Source organism: Euprymna scolopes, chromosome 11 (assembly GCF_053919585.1).
Source record: "Euprymna scolopes isolate OS-2025 chromosome 11, ASM5391958v1, whole genome shotgun sequence".
NCBI lineage: Eukaryota > Metazoa > Mollusca > Cephalopoda > Sepiida > Sepiolidae > Euprymna > Euprymna scolopes.
This window is the reverse complement of record NC_136492.1, coordinates 55449457-55469622: the sequence shown is the minus strand read 5'-3', so window position 1 is coordinate 55469622 and position 20166 is coordinate 55449457. Positions and strand designations below refer to the sequence as shown.

Here is a 20166-nt window from a genome sequence, read left to right as displayed (position 1 = left end):
CCGATCAAATAATTTATAACCAGGAAACCGTTACACACCTACTTACGTACGTTACTACTACTGTATTAATATATAGATTATAAAGTTCAACTACATTCATAACAAAAAAGAAGCTGTTCTAATCTCAATCTCGAATGAATTCATATTTTTTTTCTATTCTAAACTGTACAATACAACATAACGATACTTAAAGAAAACCTTCTAAAATATCAAAATAAACGCTAGAGTATATTAATAAAATTCAGATTCACTTACAATAATCTTCTTATACATAAAGTAAATCCAGTTTCACCTGTATTTTTGTGATTAGTAGTTTTCTTTTTACGATGCAAGTTATATAAAAATCTGTTTCGTTAGTCAAAAAGACTATTTGTTTCGTTATTATTAGAAAAAACAAACAAACTTTACTTTCAACCGATTTTAATATTTAAGCTTTATGCGTATATTATTTTTGACTGCTCGGACAGTCACAACTTCTACTTGAACCACCGGGTACTTATTTTATAACAGTTAATTTATTTAATATTCTCTCCGTTCTAGCGTTGCCTTTGGCTGTCCAACTTCCGTCTCTTAAAGAAAGAGATAGAAAGTAGCTAGATAGTTGTATAGATAAATATATAGAAAGAGAGAGAATAAACGAAGGAAGAAACGGTATGTTTTATTTTTTTAACTGGGGGCATAGGTTAATCGGCGCTTATAGACATATTTAATGAGTTTGAACCTCATTTGAAGTATGGTTTATTTTATTCTGATGTTGTCTCAAAATAAACTCAGACATTGCAAATTACGATATTAAGAGGAGTATTCAGTTTTAATTTTATTACTTATTTACGTGCTTTATTTTTATTACCTATTTACTTGTTTCCCTATCAGAGCAAACTTGAACATAAGGACCACTTTGGATTGAAACAAAACCTAAAAAAAAAAATTGCTCCGCTCTAGAAAAGCTTTTACTTTACTGACCGAACACAAGAAACGGTGTGCAGCATTAGAACAGATACTACACTTTGCTTCTAACTAAAATGACAAATAACTAAATAATCTACGAACATCAAAAACAAAAAGGACAAATAACTAAATAATCTTCGAACATCAAAAACAAAAAGGACAAATAACTAAATAATCTACGAACATCAAAAATCAAAATGACAAATAACTAAATAATCTACGAACATCAAAAATCAAAATGACAAATAACTTAATAATCTACGAACATCAAAAATCAAAATGACAAATAACTAAATAATCTACGAACATCAAAAATCAAATGACAAATAACTTAATAATCTACGAACATCAAAAATCCAAATGACAAATAACTAAATAATCTACGAACATCAAAAATCAAATGACATATAACTAAATAATCTACGAACATCAAAAATCAAAATGACAAATAACTAAATAATCTACGAACATCAAAAACCCAAATACATCAAGGTTGTTCATCAGTGATGCATTGTCTTTACTGCCAATTTCCGGTGCTGTATCATATTGGTGCAGACAGCTTCATCTGACTTCAGACACATCAGGCAACCTTCTTGAAAGCATTTTGCTACGCACGTCGACATTGCAAAAAAAAAAAAAATTGTACTGTTTTCAAGTGACAATCTTCGACATTTCTTATACCAACAGATCATCAGACAATAGTTAATAAGAACAGTTTATACTACTTCACTAATCCCATATAATGTCTTCCTTTACGTTTCCATGTCTTAACTTTTTTTTTTTACTTTGGGGTTGCATTCGGCTAAGTTGCTTTTTAGTTTTTTCCTGTTTTAAACTACTTAATTTAATAGTTCCGTTTAAAACAGGCCAATCAAACAAGCGATCACATCGAAAATATTTGAACCTATTCACGAGAAAAATAAACATCATAAGTCAGTAGCATCTTCGGTATATATTTATCTTAATCTGTATCTGTTCCACTTTTTCTTGGAAACTACTGAGTCAATCTAGCTGAAATTTTGTATGATGCTGTGTTATGATATGATGAAACGAGTTAAGTATTATGATATCCGCTCGAAGTATAGTTAAGGATTAATAGGATCAGTATTTCCTGAAAAAAAAAATGAACACAAATTTAACCACATTCAGCGATGAATCTGGCATAAATCACTAATTCTAAGTCAACGTGTTGGATCTTTTTCTCATTTTTAACAGGCTAAAATGCTTGATTATAATTAAATAATAATTTTTTTATATTTACACACTAGTGTTTTTGCTTACGCAATCATCAGTGTAGGATGACAATTCCTGCCGATCCGGAGATTCCAACCCAGCTACGAAGCCAACTTTAACTCTATTTTCTAAGCCTCTACGTAGGAGAATGACGAGAATTATTAAATAATAAACGGTCAATTCGAGCGCAGGCATTAGACAATCCAGAGTGTCCGAACGACGAAAGTCGTGGACGTTGCATAAAAACTAGTTGACTGCCTCTTAGTTTATACTTCTCAGACAATATTACTACCATACGTGTATCTACCTGAAAATCGATCTATATGCATAGCTATACTGACATTTTGTTGAAATTATACATGTGGCTATTAAGGTATATATATATATATATATATATATATATATATATATATATATATATATAATTATTATTAGTACCGTTTTATCTGTTTTAGTTACACATGTTTCTGCTACCGAATCGTATTCACGATCCAGCAACTTCGTCAGACTTGAACAGAAGTGGTTATTATGATTTGGAAAGACAATTCTTCTAATATTGTCTTTCCAAATAATGATAGCCACTTCTGTTCAAGTCTGACGAATTTCTGGATCGTGAATACGATTCGGTAGCAGAAACATGTGTAACTTAAACAGATAAAACGGTAATAAAAATATATATTTGCTCTGCAATAGTATTGAGCACCTTCTTCAGGGTTTTTACTCATTACTAGTTTTGCTATATATATATATATATATATATATATATATATATATATATATATATATATATATATATATATAATATAAAGCTGAACGTCTGTGTGTGTGTGTGTGCGCGTGCGTGTGTGTCTGGTCACGAATAGGCTCCTATATGGTTGACTATTATAGAAAACTGATCACATATAATGATAGAAGATGTATCGAGACACAGGAATGGGTATGTTTGATCTGGCATAATGGTGATTCAATAAAATTTTGGGGTACGCGCCTGGTCCACAAAGTATGGAAATAAATTCAAAAATTAAAAAAAAACGTTTACAAGTGTTTTTGATATAGATGTACATAATAATACTTTGATAAGTATGTTTTAACTTAAATAGGGATGGTATAATAAAATTGTGGGGTCTGCGTTCGCGGCTGGCCTCCATAGAATGGAAAAAGGCAAAAACTTTAATAAAGACTTTTCATATCTATCTGCGTAAGTATACTTTATAATTATGTTTCAGTTTGAAGAAATATGGTATAATAAAATTATGGGGTGTTCGTTCGCGCCTGACCTCCATAGAATGGAAATATGTCACAAAGTTTAACAAGTTTTTTTTAATATAGATCCACAGAATATTGTGATAAGTGTTTCAGAGTGAACAAGTATGGTATAATAAATTATGGGGTTTAACTATTTTATTTTTACTTTCATCATATTTTGCTTTGGTTTTGATACCCCCAAATTCGAAGCTATCTCTTTACAACCCTTCCTTTTCATAACCTATCATACTTTCATAAATCAGAGTCCATTTTCTGTAGGCTGTTTTTGAACCCAGTCAACGACGGTACTTTTGCTAGTATATATATATATATTAATAGGTTAATCATTTACTTTAAACGTTTATACCAATGGGAATGGATTAAAAACCTTTCTTATAAATTAAGTTTTAATAATTAAAATATTATTTAATATAAATTTTGAAAAAATATGACCAAATAAGAAAACTTGATCTTTGGAGGTTGGAAAATTATTATATTACAGTATGTATAAAACAATAAACTTAAAAATCAGAAATCTGCTGATAAAACAAATAAAAAAACTTATATAAAATCAGTCATGTAACATATAGAGATGTCATGTATAAAAAAAATCTATAAAACTGTAATCATAATATAGTCTAAAGAAAATGAAGGTAGATTCTAAACTTTATATACTAAACCTAAGATCCACAAACGATGGATCAATCTGAACGGCCTATTAAATCGTTTCACTTTTCCATCAGATTATTTTTGAGATGACATCTCGAGTGTCATGTTCAATAGACTGTTATTGACATCCACAGAATTAATCTATCTGTTAAAGATATTTACATCTGAATACACACAGGCACATACAAACTCACGTACACAGCAACAAGTTCTGGGAAAATATGCCATAAAGAACAGTTAGAAAGAAGTCATACACTATTTATTATGACTTTTCTTACAGCTAAAACGAAGCTATTACAACTGGCATATAGAAAAAAACAGAAGAAAGAAGCAACCCTAGAAATTAGTGTCGTTAATGATGCTAGATAAAACAGGAACGATCTCAATCATTCAAGTAATTATAGGAGCAACTGAACGCGTGAAAAATATATACAGGTATACCCGATGAACCAAGTGCAAGAGCGATACAAATCATTGCACTTATGAAGACGAGTGGAATTCGGAAGATATCTCTCAGTTGGAATGTCTGAGATAGCAAGTGAATGCCTGACATTCGGTGGGACGCATTATCACCACCTAGAACCAAGGAAAATTATACATATAGTAATTTATAAAATATATATGGCAATTAAGCTACACTGAATGTTCGGCATCTCATCCACTCTAGGACTCCTCAGGCTTACGTGCGAATTATAAGCCTGAGGAGTCCTAGAGTAGATGAAACGCCGAATATTCAGTGTAGCTAAATAGCCATATATATTTTATAAATTACTAACTAGCTCTACCTACGTATTGATCACTTTTGAAGTAAATACGATATATATATATAACTACTTCATTTACTCACATAAAATTAATATACAAAAGTATAAATTTATGCGTAAACTTTAAGTATTTACTTCAAAAGTGCTCAATACGTAGGTAAAGCTAGTTAGTAATTTATAAAATACATATATATATATATATATATATATATATATATATATGGCGATTAAGCTACACTGAATATTCCGCGTTTCATTCACCCTAGGATTCTTCAGGCTTATGCACATAAGCCTGAAGAATCCTAGAGTGGATGAAACGCGGAATATTCAGTGTAGCTTAATCGCCATATATATATATATATAAAATAAAAATTACAATTAAATTTACCAAAATGATTCAAGACGGTAAAACTAAAGTATATTATAAATATTAAAGAATTTATATTATATATAAAGTAATCTCAACCTGATGTAAAAGCTCGATAAAACCAAATAGGAGATAGAGCTTATAATAAGAGCAAATATGTTTAAAAACACTTTGAAAAAGAGTTAAAAACATATTTATTTGAAAAGGAAACATTTATTTAATGTTTCCTTTCAAATTAAATATGTTAAATATGTTTTTAACTCTTTTTCAAAGTGTTTTTAACATGTTTTATTAATTATTTGCTCACATATATATATATATATATATATATATGTTTAGAGGTACAGAATTTATATATAGTTCTTAAAAATAATAGGCGGAAGTTTCTCAAGAGCTCTTTCGGCTATCATCTCGTCAGGAGAAAATCGATAGCGAACAAAATAATATTGTGTCGAAAAATAAAGAATTCTAATGGGGAACTTATTAAATGTGCCAAAAGTATGGGGATACTAAATGAATTTATTAATGTTTTTTTTTTTTTTTAAACGTTAATAAATTTATTTAGTGTCCCCGTACTTTTGGCACATTTAATAAGTTCCCCATTAGAACTCTTTATTTTTCGACACAATATATAAGTTCGCTATCGATTTTCTCCTGACGAGATGATAGCCGAAAGAGCTCTTGAGAAACTTCCGCCTATTATTTTTAAAACTCTCTCTCTCTCTCTCTCTCTCATATATATATATATATATATATATATATATATATATATATATATATATATATACATATATATATATATATATATATATACATGGTTTTCTTTTACAAAAAGTATATTTCGAAAAGTATCCATATTTTTCAAGCGATAAGGATCAATATCACGTAATTTCATGAACACTTCTACTGATTGATCAAAACTGCGCCCGTGGTCATAAGTGATAGTTATTTGAGCTCGAATATAAGTACATTTGGAAAATCATTTATCAACAAATAGTTGGTAAATCTTCACGACTTTATCAGCATACTGCAATGCTTCATACAATGGTTATGCAAAAACAAAGAAAAAAAAAAGAGGTTCTTTGTCTGGAATCAAAGCGTTTAGTTCTTGACATGTGTCCCAATGAAGGGGTATTTTTTGTGTACAGCTTTTTTATAGAACATTTGTAGCTTCGTTTAAGATTTCTAATTTCTTCAATAAACTCCATATAGATATAAACAGAATCTATCTAATGCTTTTTTCCTGTGCTTTGTTGACAATTTTTTTAAAAACTCTGATTCCAGACCAAAAACTCTCTTTTTCTTTGTCTTTACATAACCATTAGATGAAGCATTTATTTTTGGCGCACGGAATTAACCCTTATCACTTTAAAAAATATGGATATTTTCTCAAATATACTTTTTGTAAAAGAAAACCCGAATGAAATTTGCTTCTTTGGCTGATAATGTTTGTGACACTGCTTATATATATATATATATATATATATATATATATATATATATATATATTTATTTATTTACAGGGGGACCCAAAAAGAACAAAAGCTAAATGGAGACCATTTAGAACATATGCTGTAGAACGGAGAAAAAAAAGGCCAAAGACCCTAGTGTTTTGATGTGATGATTTGAATATAATAAACTAGTTATGACCAAAGTTTCATTTCATTCGGACAAAACACTAAGAAACTGGGCCTAACTAGAGTTGGGTCCCGATTTTTGGGTCACCCTGTATATATAGTTTTGATTACAGCGCCACTGCTAATAACCATAATACTTGTGACCCGCTCCAAATTTCGAAACATTATAGTCGACAATGCATCTATCCTTTTCATTTCATACTAAAAACTCTAATGATTAAAATCAAAGAAACCAAATATTAACAACATAAATTTCAATAACAGCGAACATAACCTTCAGTAAAATATTTAGTTAATAACATGAGATTTACTACGAACAGATCTGAAAGTACTCGAGCCATAAGCGACTATTGCAGTTACATCAGCCAGTTCTTGCCAGAATCGAGAAAACTAATATGAAAATAAGAAAGGATTAGAATCAAAATTTGTAGACAGGAATTGATGACACACACACACACACACACTATATATATATATATATATATATATATATATATATATATATATATGATGTCCTTTAAGAATATTTTAATTAATTTCCAATGTATGTGCTAAAAAGCAACATTATGTTAATCTATAAAGAAATATTTGCTAAAGATATTTCATCTGAAGAGATAAACCTTACATCGAAAATCCATGAATTAAGAAAAGAACTGTAAATGTCATGTATTTCTTGTAAAAATAATAAATTTTTGTATTTAAACTTCTATATTTTACTGCAAAAAATTTCAATATAAACCTACAATTTATATTATATATATATATACATATATATATACATGCACACACACACACACACACACACACACACACGCACACACACACACACACACACACACATACACATATATATTAACGTAGCTACTTGGTGAAAATTCTTTTGGGAGTTCAATTTTTATTTGTTGACACATTTTAGAATTTAAGGCAGACAATTTATATTATGTTCTTCAATTTAAAATGAGTTGAGTTTTATTTTCAGGTTACTATTTTAAAATATCTCATATCAGCTATAGACTGGACTGGACTAAATTATTTTTTAAAATAATTTGCGCTAAACATGTTATTATATTTTCAATAACAAGTTACCATATTAATAAATGAGAAGTGACTACTTAGACACAAAGTTTGACTTGTAAGCTTAAGTGATATTTAACTGTTAAAATTCAGACAGGATATATATATATATATATATATATATATATATATATATATATATATATATACATATATATATATATATATATATATATATATATATAATTTGTTATCATTCTAAAGCCAAAAAATGCACTTAATTAACTCATAGCATTTTATTTATTTATTTATGTAGTACGTCTCACACCTGTTTCATGGGATAGTGAGAGATCACTTAACAACCCCTCAGTGATAAATGTATGTTACTAAACATGTTTGAAAGTTCTTTTTATGGAATAAACAAGGCTTTGGATAAGAAAAACAGATAAAAAGAAATAAAAATATGTAAAATATACAAAAACAAATAAAAAATCTTTCAATTATTGCAGTGTTTATAGCCCCCCCCCCTCAAATAATTGAATTTAAAACACGTTGGGAAACGTCTTACGTCATCATATAGTATTTTGTTTTTTGGAATGATAAGTAACTATAGATACGATTTAAAAGTGAAAATATTCACTTTCATTGAGATTAATATTTGTTACAATTGGAAATATTATTTATAGGAGATATATGTAAATAGTATATATTTCTATAACCGTAACAATAGATATAAAATTACTTTTTCTATAGTTTCAAGTTATAGTTATAGCCGAACACACATACAATCAGACGAATGTCCTTTATATATAGATATGACTATTAACTTACATTAGTTGAATGAATGGGTGTATCCCGTTCTAGACTTGATCCCTCGTTGTTGCTGTAGAGGCTTTCCATGCTCGAACCTCCTTTGAACCTTTTGTAGCCGTCACTCGGTTGCACTTCGTAGACGTTGTTATCTACAAAAGGACTCTCTTGGACGCTCGTGCCGCCACCGCCTCCTCCGCAACCATTGCTACCAGAAACCGTGTCTAGTTCATCCGCTAACGTCATATTTGTGTTCCCCTGTGAGTGGCTCATTTTCTGCTTGAAGCCTTTGCCCTTCGGGTCTCCCTTGGCAAGATCAGCTTTCGCTTTGTCCAGGTTGTCCGTACTGTAAAGACTCCTGCAGAATAGACGAGATAAACAAAATTATAAGAATTATGAGAACAGTATTAAAAATACATATCGAATATAGACGGCTTATGTGTAAGTATGTAAGTATAAGGATCGGTGAATGTTATATAGCTGAGGGGCGTTCTAAAAGTAATGCCTCCTATTTTTTCATTGAATTGTTATGATAACTTATGCATTCATGATCTGAAAGTTTAATCTTTCTATTACAGATATTAACGGTATGAGACTCTAAAAAGACAACTACTGTCATGGATGTGTATCAGAAGCAAAGATGCGTTACTGAATTCCTGGCAAATGTACGTTAAGAATTGTGGTGTCTATGTAATAAAATAAACCCTGGAACACAAAAAGTCGCTCGTTTTAATGGTGCCACTGCCATCTTCGTAGCTCTTCAACTTTGTGAGTTAAAAAATAGGAGACTTTACTTTTGGAAGGACATTCATATATATATATATATATATATATATATATATTTAAATAAGGGAGTAGTCACCAACAATGTGTATTTTTTAACATTATTTTATTATTTCGTACCTTGGTTTTTCATTGGGAATTATGTTTGGATCATTGTAATAATGTTTTTAAGTCATTGAAATCGTTTTTACGCGCGTTTCAGACGTTCTGTGATGCGTCCTCGTCAGAAATTATTTTCAAATGTGTTGGAGATGTAAAAATGGCGATTTTCGTAGTTAATTTGAAGTTTTTCCAAGGGGTGGAGGCTTGTAAGTGTTTATTATTCATTGGCATGTTCAATTTTTATTACTCTTTTATTGGGCTTGTCGAGGGAGACCGCTGACCTGGCTATCTCTTTCTGCTAATGTTTTTTTCTTTTCCTTTAGGGTCGGGTTGGGTGTGTGTGTGTGTGCGCGCGCGTGTGTGTTTGCTTTTGTTGGTTTGGGATATATATATATATATATATATATATATATTGAACAAAGCAATATTTTATATCTATCCTTCTCGGGATATTTACTGTCGAGTTCAGGTACTTCGGTAAATCTTGTTATATTTGATGTTTTTAATATATATATATATGGTAAAATTAATGAAATCTACTGAACTTTAAAAATTCAAGTTACCTTCGTAGTGGTTAATTCATATATAACTATTTTAGTAGTAAAACCGTCATATTAAGTGTTCGGGATATGCTTTGAAATTGCATTTATAAATAAGCTTAATATATAGATTATGTCGATCGGAGATTTCATGAATAATTTGGGTAGATTTCTAAATCGAGTGTACATAGGAAAGTGTGTTGTCGATGGCATATGTGAAATTATAATAATTATCTAACACACATGTATTTCTCAATGCAGTGAGCAATTCTCTTGGTCGCAATTAGTAAATTGTATATTGTGGATCCGAGTATTGTTGTTTCAGCTATTCATCGAGTGCTTTTTGATCGTCATCAGAGGTTGTATTTTTGAAGAAGCTTTTGATCGTTTGATTTTATATTATTTTTCAAGTAGTCTCGGAACGACAATATACAATTTACCAAATGAGACCAAGAGAATTGCTCGCTGTGTCGGGAAAAGGACCAAAAAATTAATAAATCAAAAATAAAAATAAAAAAGAGAAAACTCCGTCGTATTAAATCAGGCATGCTGAAGTAATGACTTACCGTTATCCTTAATAGTCGTTATTTATCTATATATTACTGTGCGTATAATTTCAGCTAACTTATTATAGAAAGATTAGCTGTTGATATATCATTCGCTTATTACCTCAATTTGAGAGAGAAAGAGAGAGGTAAACTACGATTTCTGGTTTAAAACTGATTAAATTTATATATCCCAGCACTAGGAAGAGTGATCATGAATACACTTCATTACCGGATCTCAACTCCCATATATTTATCTGTTCAGTTTTACAGTTTTCCTAACGATAATTTTTATCCAAATAATTTCCAGAGTATTCCTCCACAATGGAGTATCATCAAAGAACACAGCGAGTTTCAAAGAAAGGAGTATCACACTTGCTTACATTTTTGTACGTCGTATCCAGTTGTGCCTATCATTCAACGAGAATTAAAAGACTGTTGGATATTAATGATTAAAACTTGGTGGACAAGTAAGTGAACTTTAATAAAGACAAACCCGGTTGGATAACAGAAACATTTGTTATCAATTTTATTAAAGAGTGTATTGGTAGTTGTTTCGGGATTACTCTGTATTGTGTATAGAGTTTTAATACGTGATACAAAGGCGTATATGAATGTGTGATCTAACAGAAAAATAAAGCAGTGATTATCGATAAGTAACTTATAGATAAATGAACGAAGAGAAGAAAAATGCGCAAAGGATTCGATATTATTAGATTAGGCTAGTGTTCAGAAAAGATAGAGAAATGTAAAATATTATGTTATTATGGCCTTCCATAACTTAATAAAGACCAATAATAGTGTGCAAAGAGTGAGTGAAAAAGACTAGGATTGAACACTAAGGATTGTAATTAAAGGTTTAGTAATATTAGATTACTTTCAGCCAGAAGCTGCGGCCTCCTCTGCTGCCAGTCGTCGCGGGTTCGCTCCACTGGACATGAGCATTGGAGGTTCAGAGGGTGTCTATCTGATGCGCAACAGATATTGCATCTAAACTGCGCAAGCAAGTTTGGAGCCAAGGTGGAAAGCCTTGTGGTGATGGAGTGAGACTACGCCAACACCGAGGGATAAAGCACTGAGGCCCTGACTAGTCATCGTCAAGATTGACGGACTGCATGACGATGATGATGATGATGGATATTAGATTAGGATAGTGTTCAGGAAATCTAGTGATATGTACCTAATTATGTTATTATAGGCTTCCATACAAAAATAAATAAATAAATAAATAAAAATAAACCGCCTACTTTCCATAAATAAATGTCTGCAAAAAAGTAAACGTCTCTCTTATTTTATATGGAATTTTAAATGTCGAGCTATTGTTAACGACAGTAATTTTGTAGAAATTCCATGGCGTTTTCTACATCAATCTGTATAATTTACTGCGAATAATAATCTTGATTTTGAAGTAATAAAAGCTTGTTAAAGTTAATACTATTAAATAGAATAACTATTTTTACGGAAAAATTATTGTCAGTATTAGCCAAATATTATTAAAAAAAAAAATAAATAAAACGGATATGTCTATTCTTTCTTTCTTCCTCCCTTTATTTATTTAGTTAAAATTACAGCAATTCTTTTCTAAAAAAAAAAACGACAACTATTGTTTGCCTTCTTAACGTATAAATAATTGTCAATTAAATAGTCTTAAAATCAATAAAACGAAGGTCACCTTTTTTTTTTAAACGCTTATATTTTAAATTGCACTATTTTATTTTACGTGACAACATAATTTAATTTTATAACTATTCTCTTCAAAAATAGATAAAGTCAAATATTTTTGTACCGAAGCGACCTCAGATTGATAAAAAAAAAAAAAATAAGACTCACGTGTCTGAAAGGTGGTAACCTTAGTAAGAACAGGAAACATCTCATGAAATTATTGTTATAAAGGGTGTCTAAAATGTGAAAATATGTCATTCAAAGTGCAAGTACATTTTGAGACTCCTTTGAACTGTTTTCAATTTTGTCTGGACAATAATGATAATCAATTTGAATATTTGCGAACCTGATAAAAATAATGAAGTCATATTTTAAGAAAGAATCTTTAATTTACTTCTTCAGTCCAGCACCTATTGGCAGACAGTATATTTTTTTCCCTCGTTTTTTCGAATGTTCCCTATTTATGTAACGTTTCGCTGACTTTTTGTTCAATAAAAAGCTGCTGCACGTCGAAATTACAAGTTCCTTTCAACAATGATCGTATACCATTATTATAATGATATTCGAAAACAAGGCTACATCAAAGGCAGATCACTCATATATTTGTCCAGGATTGGCGGGCTGACCTTTTATAAGAAAAATTTTACGAATTTGGCGATCTTTTTAAAAGCAGCTTTGTTATCTTATACAAGAAGAGGTGCATGTTTACGGAGACCTGCTCAATACAATATTTTTTGTCAATTTCTCATACCTGTGTCTTTAAAGATGACGAGAGCCGAAAGTTGTCTTCTGTATTCGAAGCTATTCCATTCCACTCAATGCTCATAAATAAAGGTTATATCGTCATTCGAAGTGTGAGTACATTTTTGAGACTCCCTGTATATATTTAATATAACCACACATTGATATAAATAATCAGGTTTTAAAAGGAAAGCCCATTCACTTCAAATAAAATCTATAGAAATATCATTAATAAAATGTATCCATCCCATATTGTCGGAATTTGTCTTATCTAACCACAGTATTAATATTTTTTAAAAGATCAATAAAAAAAACCCAGACTTGGCTAAAAAACCTACTTAGTACGCATGTTGGTATCCTTTTATTTCGTGTATATCAATAAATGTGTGGTACTTTGAGGATTACAATGGTTACAACAACGTATTTATTGATTGGCATATTCATGCAACGTTTCTTTATTCTAATATATCATTATCTGTAACTTTTTCCACCCCAAACAAGACATATTACCACTTGGACACAAACAGATGCTATTTGGATTCATGTCTAACAGGGCATAATATACATCGGTTCTCGCCAGATCACCGAAATTAGACACCCTAGAGCCTGGCCAGTACCAGATGGGTGACCATTTGGGAAGGCGGGGCGCTGTATGTACCGCGAGGTAAAAATACCAGGCTGAGAAACTGGCACGGTTTATCCTTCCCTGGAGGGTAGATAGGCCTCTCTTAAGCCGTGGTAGGCAACTCATCTAGTGATGGATTTAAGATAAAAAAAGGACCCTTGATAGCCTTGGCGAAGCATTAAGTATTTCCAGCCATTAGAAAAAAAACGTAAAAGATTCCTCAGGATTTGTTCCCGTTTCACCTGTGCCTACTGGCATTCGATGAAACAACAAGGACAACAAAGAGGGAACTGTTGGAAGTTAAGCAGCGAGACATCTATTCAAATTGCATTTAAACTCTGCAGGTTAGTACAGTCGATGAAACTGAAAACAGGTAGGGAATTTCAAAGTCTAGCGGTCCAAGGAAAGAAACTATTAGAGCAGAAAGCTTTTCGGCATCTAAGGATCTCAACAGTGAATGGGGTGGGATTTTGCTGCTTGTCGGGTTACTTGTGATAATGCATGTCAAAGGGACATACATGCTATGAGTTCATCATACTTACTTCATTACTTTCATTAAAAATACACCGTGAAATGCATCGAAGTGGTGCAGCGAGTAACCCTGTAAGCGATGTTGTATGTATTAGGAGTTTAAACTCTTCACATCAGACTCCTTTCATAGAGGGACTCACCTTATGATCCGGGTTAGGGTTACAACATTTGCATAACCATCAAGAAAAAAAAAAAAAAAAGGAAAAATAGTAATTGCTGGAAAATGGTTTAGCATATCGATGTATATATAACACATTTTAAAAGGGTTGAGGTTGGTTTAAAAGTTGCAGATGCCGAGATGCGGAGCGTGTTACAGAAAAAAGTGATTTGTTTAAAAATTTTGAGTCGCAGTGGCTACAACAATTTATTCTATGATTTCTATTTTTGTGCAAAGAATAGTCTGAGATTTCTTTATTCTCACATGTCCATTTTTACTCATTTTCTCTCCAAACCATGCATATTGCTACTTGGACATAAGTGGCTCAACAGTGAAGGGGTGGGATTTTGCTGATTGCCGGGTTACGTCGAAGGGGGCGAAAGTGTTAGGAGTTCATCATACTCACTTCATTACTTTCAACACATTGTAAAATAAAATGAAGTTATGTAGCAGGGAACATTGTAAATATTACATTTAAATCTCTTTTGACTATTTCCCTTCTCAATATAATTCCTCTCCATTTTACTTTAAATGTAGGTGGAGTAGGGACAGAAAAGTATCCAGGGATCAAGAATATCATTGTTTTATTCTCCGGTGTTGATTAGAAGTAAAAAAAAAATGAGATTATAAGTATTGCATTTAAAATGGATAACTTAGGTAAATGCAGTAGATGTTGTCGACACATTAAAATAAGATAGAGGAATAGGCAGTGGATGTTAAAAAGGGATTAATGGATGAGCGGAAAGAGAGAACAGTAGTGGGATAGTCAGAAAAAGAGAGAGAGAGGGAGAGAGAGAGCGAGAGAAAGAGAGACAGAGAAAGAGAAAGAAAGACAGACAGAGGTAGAAGTTTTAATATGAAGATGTTACACATAGTATTTAGCTTCTATTTAGTATTTCATGGATCCGGGCAACGCCGGGTAGTCCTGCTAGTTGTAAAATAAAACGAAATGGTGTGGCATGGAATAGGTTAAGCGATATTGTATGTGTTAGGAGTTTAAGCTCTTTTAACACTAAACTCCTTTCATTCGAAAGCAGTTAAACTATTCAGGCTATGACAACAGCATATTCTTTTCATAGTTTTGACTCTGGAGTATATATCTGATACAGTTAGACAGTTAATCAACTGAGAACCACATCACTCTACATAAAAGCATATAAGATATCAACGGATACACACTCGAGAGTAAAAACAATGAAAATAATATGCTGTTGTCCTAGCCCTAGTAATCATCAAGAAATTATAAATGGCTGTGAAATAGTTTAGTATATCGCTATAGGTACTATGACGCATTTTTAAGGGGTGCGGTTGGTTTACATGTTGCAGATGCGGAGAGGGTGGGGGGACGTGTGACCGAAAAAGAGATATGCTTGATTTAGCGTGTTTCTCTTTGTAAGCAAACGTTATATCGAAATCTTTTTTAACGTAAAGGGTAGGTGGGTCGGTAGTGGGGGGGGGTTGGTGGTTGACAATAGTGTGCATAATTCAGAATTCAAAAAATCTTGTACACTCACGTATTCTTGAAGACCATTCTAATAAGATGAAGGCAAAGAACCACTGGCGCCCTGCTGGTGAAAACTTCCGAGAAAGTATTGACATTTTATTTTGTGTTTTAAACTCGTGATTTATAGTGTAACCAAAATCGATCCATCGATTTTTAGGTCTGATGCACAGATGGATTTTCGATATCTCATTCGGCTTTAATTGTTCAGAGATTTTAGGAAGATTCTGTTTTCTAGATTCCAGTGCGATTTGAACTAGTTAAAAATGTTAAAATGTTTCCCTAGAGGTAAAAGATGCAGTATTTTATTAACTGTGCTTAAAAGAATTTCATTATCAGTCATACGAGACCATGGAAATTCCATGGCGAGTTTTACACTGTTAGAATAATTGAATTATCGATCAAAAGGTAGCTAACTCCTTTTTGTTTCAGGCAGAGTTACCTCCTCCCTTTTATCTATGTTATGCGAATTCTTGGTTGGAGATGCGGGATTGGATCAAGACAGACGCTGATGGGGGTATTATTAAAAGGATGACTTTGATCCGAATAAATAAAGATGGATTTCTGCCGTGATAGTCGTGGCACACAAACTCAACTAAATACCGGACTAAGACTGATAAATGTAAATTGTATCATTCTATGTCTTACCTCATCGTGAATAAGGTTTCTATATCAAGTCAATTGTGAATATACTCATTTCTACTATTACTTTCTGTCATTCATGTGCGAGACACATATTCAGAAAGGCATTAATAGTTATATGCCAATACCCTCATTCATAACACACACCAATCTGGAGACTTTCCTTTTGAAATAATCAATACCTGTCAGAGTCAATAGTATAAAATAATTACTCTTTCTTCTCATATGAAAATAATTGTCGTTATCAGAGAAATATTATTTAAATAAATAATAATTTTGGAAGTGTGCTTATTTAAAGTTGTATAATCTTAATTGATAGGACGACATAATTAGATCGGGGAACAATTCATTTTAAAATAGGTGAAAACAGCGATCGCAAATGAATCAATAATATTTCATTTTTGTACGTATATGAAAGGTGGAATTGCTGTAAAATAGCTTAGTATATGGATAGAGGTATATGAAAAGATGTTTTATATGTTGCAGATGCCGGGAGGATTGTGGACTGTTTGAACTATATGAAACTGTTCATATATCAACATTTACGAACATGAAATCCGTTTAACGTATTAGTATATAAAATTCAAATCGAAGTATTGAACTCTACTTTAATTGATATGACTTTGAGCATTGTTTTTGAACTTACCTTTAAATAAATTTCTTGAACAATAACAGATTCAAAAGAAAGACGTTTTAGTTTTAAGCTAACGTACAAATGTAATCCCCGCTTCTAATGTTTATGTCTTTCGTGAAAAAAAAAAAGAAAGAATGGGTGTCATTTCTCCTGAGAGGAGACTGACTTTTGTTTGATAAAAGTCTGAACAAATCTCGTATACATCCATTTGATCATGAATTTAAAATTAAGGTTAACGTCAAGCAAATAAAAAGTCACACAAAAGTAGAAGTTGATGTTAAACTTTATGTATTGTCTGCTTCTGGTAGAAACAAGTTACCGATGTCCGCCATCTTGAATATCTCGAAGAAAAATACTTGATCGTCAAAATCGTTGCATATTTACTTTTTATCCGTCGAGCGTTTCACTTCAAAACAATAGAATATCAGCAAAAGTATTCCGTAAGAAAATTGGAGCCCGTAAGATAACAATATTGTAAAAAGGCAAACACAAAAATTACAACATTCACAAAATCTCTCTCTCTCATATATATATATATATATATATATATATATATATATATATATATATATATATATATATATATATATATATAATATATATATATATATAATATATATATATATATAATATATATATATATATAATATATATATAATATATATATATATATAATATATATATATATATATATATATAATATATATATATATATATATATATATATATAAGGAATAACAGTATAGTTACATTCCAAGATCCAAATATTTATTTTTTCATGCAAAAGAGCTCCTCCAACATATTAAAACTTTGGTAAATTTTTTTACAGATCTGTTTCGTTATGCTGAAACAAACGGTTATTACTATGTCAATATCGTCTCTTTTTGGGCATATACTCTTCAGAAAAATTAGAATGTCTTTGCTTAGATAGAAGAAAATACATGACAATATAATGCTGTAAGAAGAAAAAAATAATATTAACAAAGATGGCTGCCGGAACAAACACACAATGTTGAGCATTCAACGAACCTTTTTTCTTCTTGGAATATAATTATACTGTTATTCTTTTTTAATATGCTCTGTTGTTATATATATATATATATATATATATATATATATATATATATATATATATATATATATATGAGCTTATACTAATGAACATACAAGGTGCCTTCAATAAATTTCCAGACTTTTTTGTACAGGCATTTAAAAGTGTCGACTCTTGAAAATCCAGTATGTTATTGCTATACATCTTATCAGATGACTGACCAATTTTTATGATTTCAGGTTAAAATGAACAGCTACAGCATGAATTGAAATACACTCTACTAAAGCCTGATTATAACGGCTGATGAACTTAAAAAATACAATCTGAACGTAAGGACAATTTAGAAGAACAATATGCAATAAAATTCTGTTTTAAACTTGGAAAAAATGACACAAAAACGTATTGAATATTCAAACTGCTTTTGACCATCTTGCACAAATCGAGCATCAATTTTTGAGTGTCGTAAGAGATTTAAGGAAAGCAAAGAGCCTGTGATGGATGATGAGGGATGTGGGAGAAGTGAGGAAGTCAAAACACCACAGTTGACTGGCCAAATAAAGAATTTCATGGATAAGGACTCTCATCTGTCTATATGTCTTCTATGTCAGTGTGGGAACTTTACACACATTTACTCGCGAGGAATAATTGCGCGAATGCTCCAGTCCACAATTCCATCCTTGTCACAGACTAAGATGGGCATCAAGATGGTTCCTCGCTCTCCATATAATCCAGACCTTGCTCCCTATGATTTTTGCTCATTCCCTAAGCACAAGGAAAAGCTTAGAGGCTGTAGTTATGAGACAATTGAGATGAGAGAGGCTGTGACACAAGGGGACTTACATGGGACCTTCCAGGAGTTGTTGGAACAGTACACCAAGTTCATTGCAGCCGGAGGTGATTACTTCGAATGGTACTAAAGTTTCATATGTGCACTATCAATCAAAGTGCCCATACAAAAAAGCCTTGGAACTTATTGAAGGCACCTGGTATATGTTTTAAAGGATTTATTTTACTTGTTATTATAAAAGGTGTACATTTTACAATGGATTTCATTAAAAAAGTTAAGTAAAAGAGGAATGCATTAATTGTTGAAAATGTGACACCCTTTGTGCTCTTTTGATGCGCAATGATGATTCAACAGACGCTTTAGTTTTCGCGCTATACACATTGTAGAAAGACAATAGACAACAAATAGAGTTTTTCTCTGAAGTCTTGCTCCGAATTGATGCACACAAACTTTGAAGTATGTATACCGTATTCATACGTACACAATGAGACACCGTGCGCATCACAGAATACTTATAAGGACGATATGAAATAGAATGAAATCAAACCAATAAAAGATGCAAAAAAAACATAAAGACAAACATATAAATACAATGTAACAAATGATACACAAACATCAGTAAGAAAGAAAAAAAAATGTGACGATGTCCAATGCATTGTCCACTATTTTAACGCGTTTTATGGTTCCAATATTGGGACAACAATGCTAGAATTACCCAAAACTCTACTCTGCTAGACAGAATGAAGAAGACAATCAACTGGATGTAGAAAGTTGAGGTTTAGGGTTAGGGTTAGGGTTAGGGTTAGGGTTAGTGTTGAGACGAGATCTAACAGAAAAAATAAAAGATATATGTCTTCCAAGTCATAAACCATGATATTTTCAGTGTTCTATTACAGCAATAGTTCTTTTCGAAGTAATGAACTGAAGTTATTCGCAATATGAAAGTCAGCCATATATTAGGTTTTAGCCTATTCATGATTTTTAGTTTGTTCATCTCTCTCTATCTCTCTCTCATATATATATATATATATATATATATATATTTATTATATATATATTAATATATATATATTATATTTATTATATTATAGATATTGTATTATATTAATATATATATTATATATATTATATTAATATATATTAATATATATTATATTATATTAATATATATGAAATTAA

At 31.2% G+C, this 20166-nt stretch overlaps 1 protein-coding gene across 7 annotated transcripts in view; it reads right to left on the bottom strand.

The window, feature by feature from the left end:
• Positions 1–20166, bottom strand: part of LOC145287853 (protocadherin Fat 3-like) — a 1926363-nt gene that overhangs the window by 114457 nt on the left and 1791740 nt on the right. For all 7 annotated transcript variants that reach the window (XM_080135727.1, XM_080135730.1, XM_080135731.1 and 4 more), the window contains one exon: positions 8709–9045. In XM_080135727.1, coding sequence (XP_079991853.1) covers positions 8709–9045 — 337 coding nt within the window. The remainder of the gene's footprint in view (positions 1–8708; positions 9046–20166) is intronic.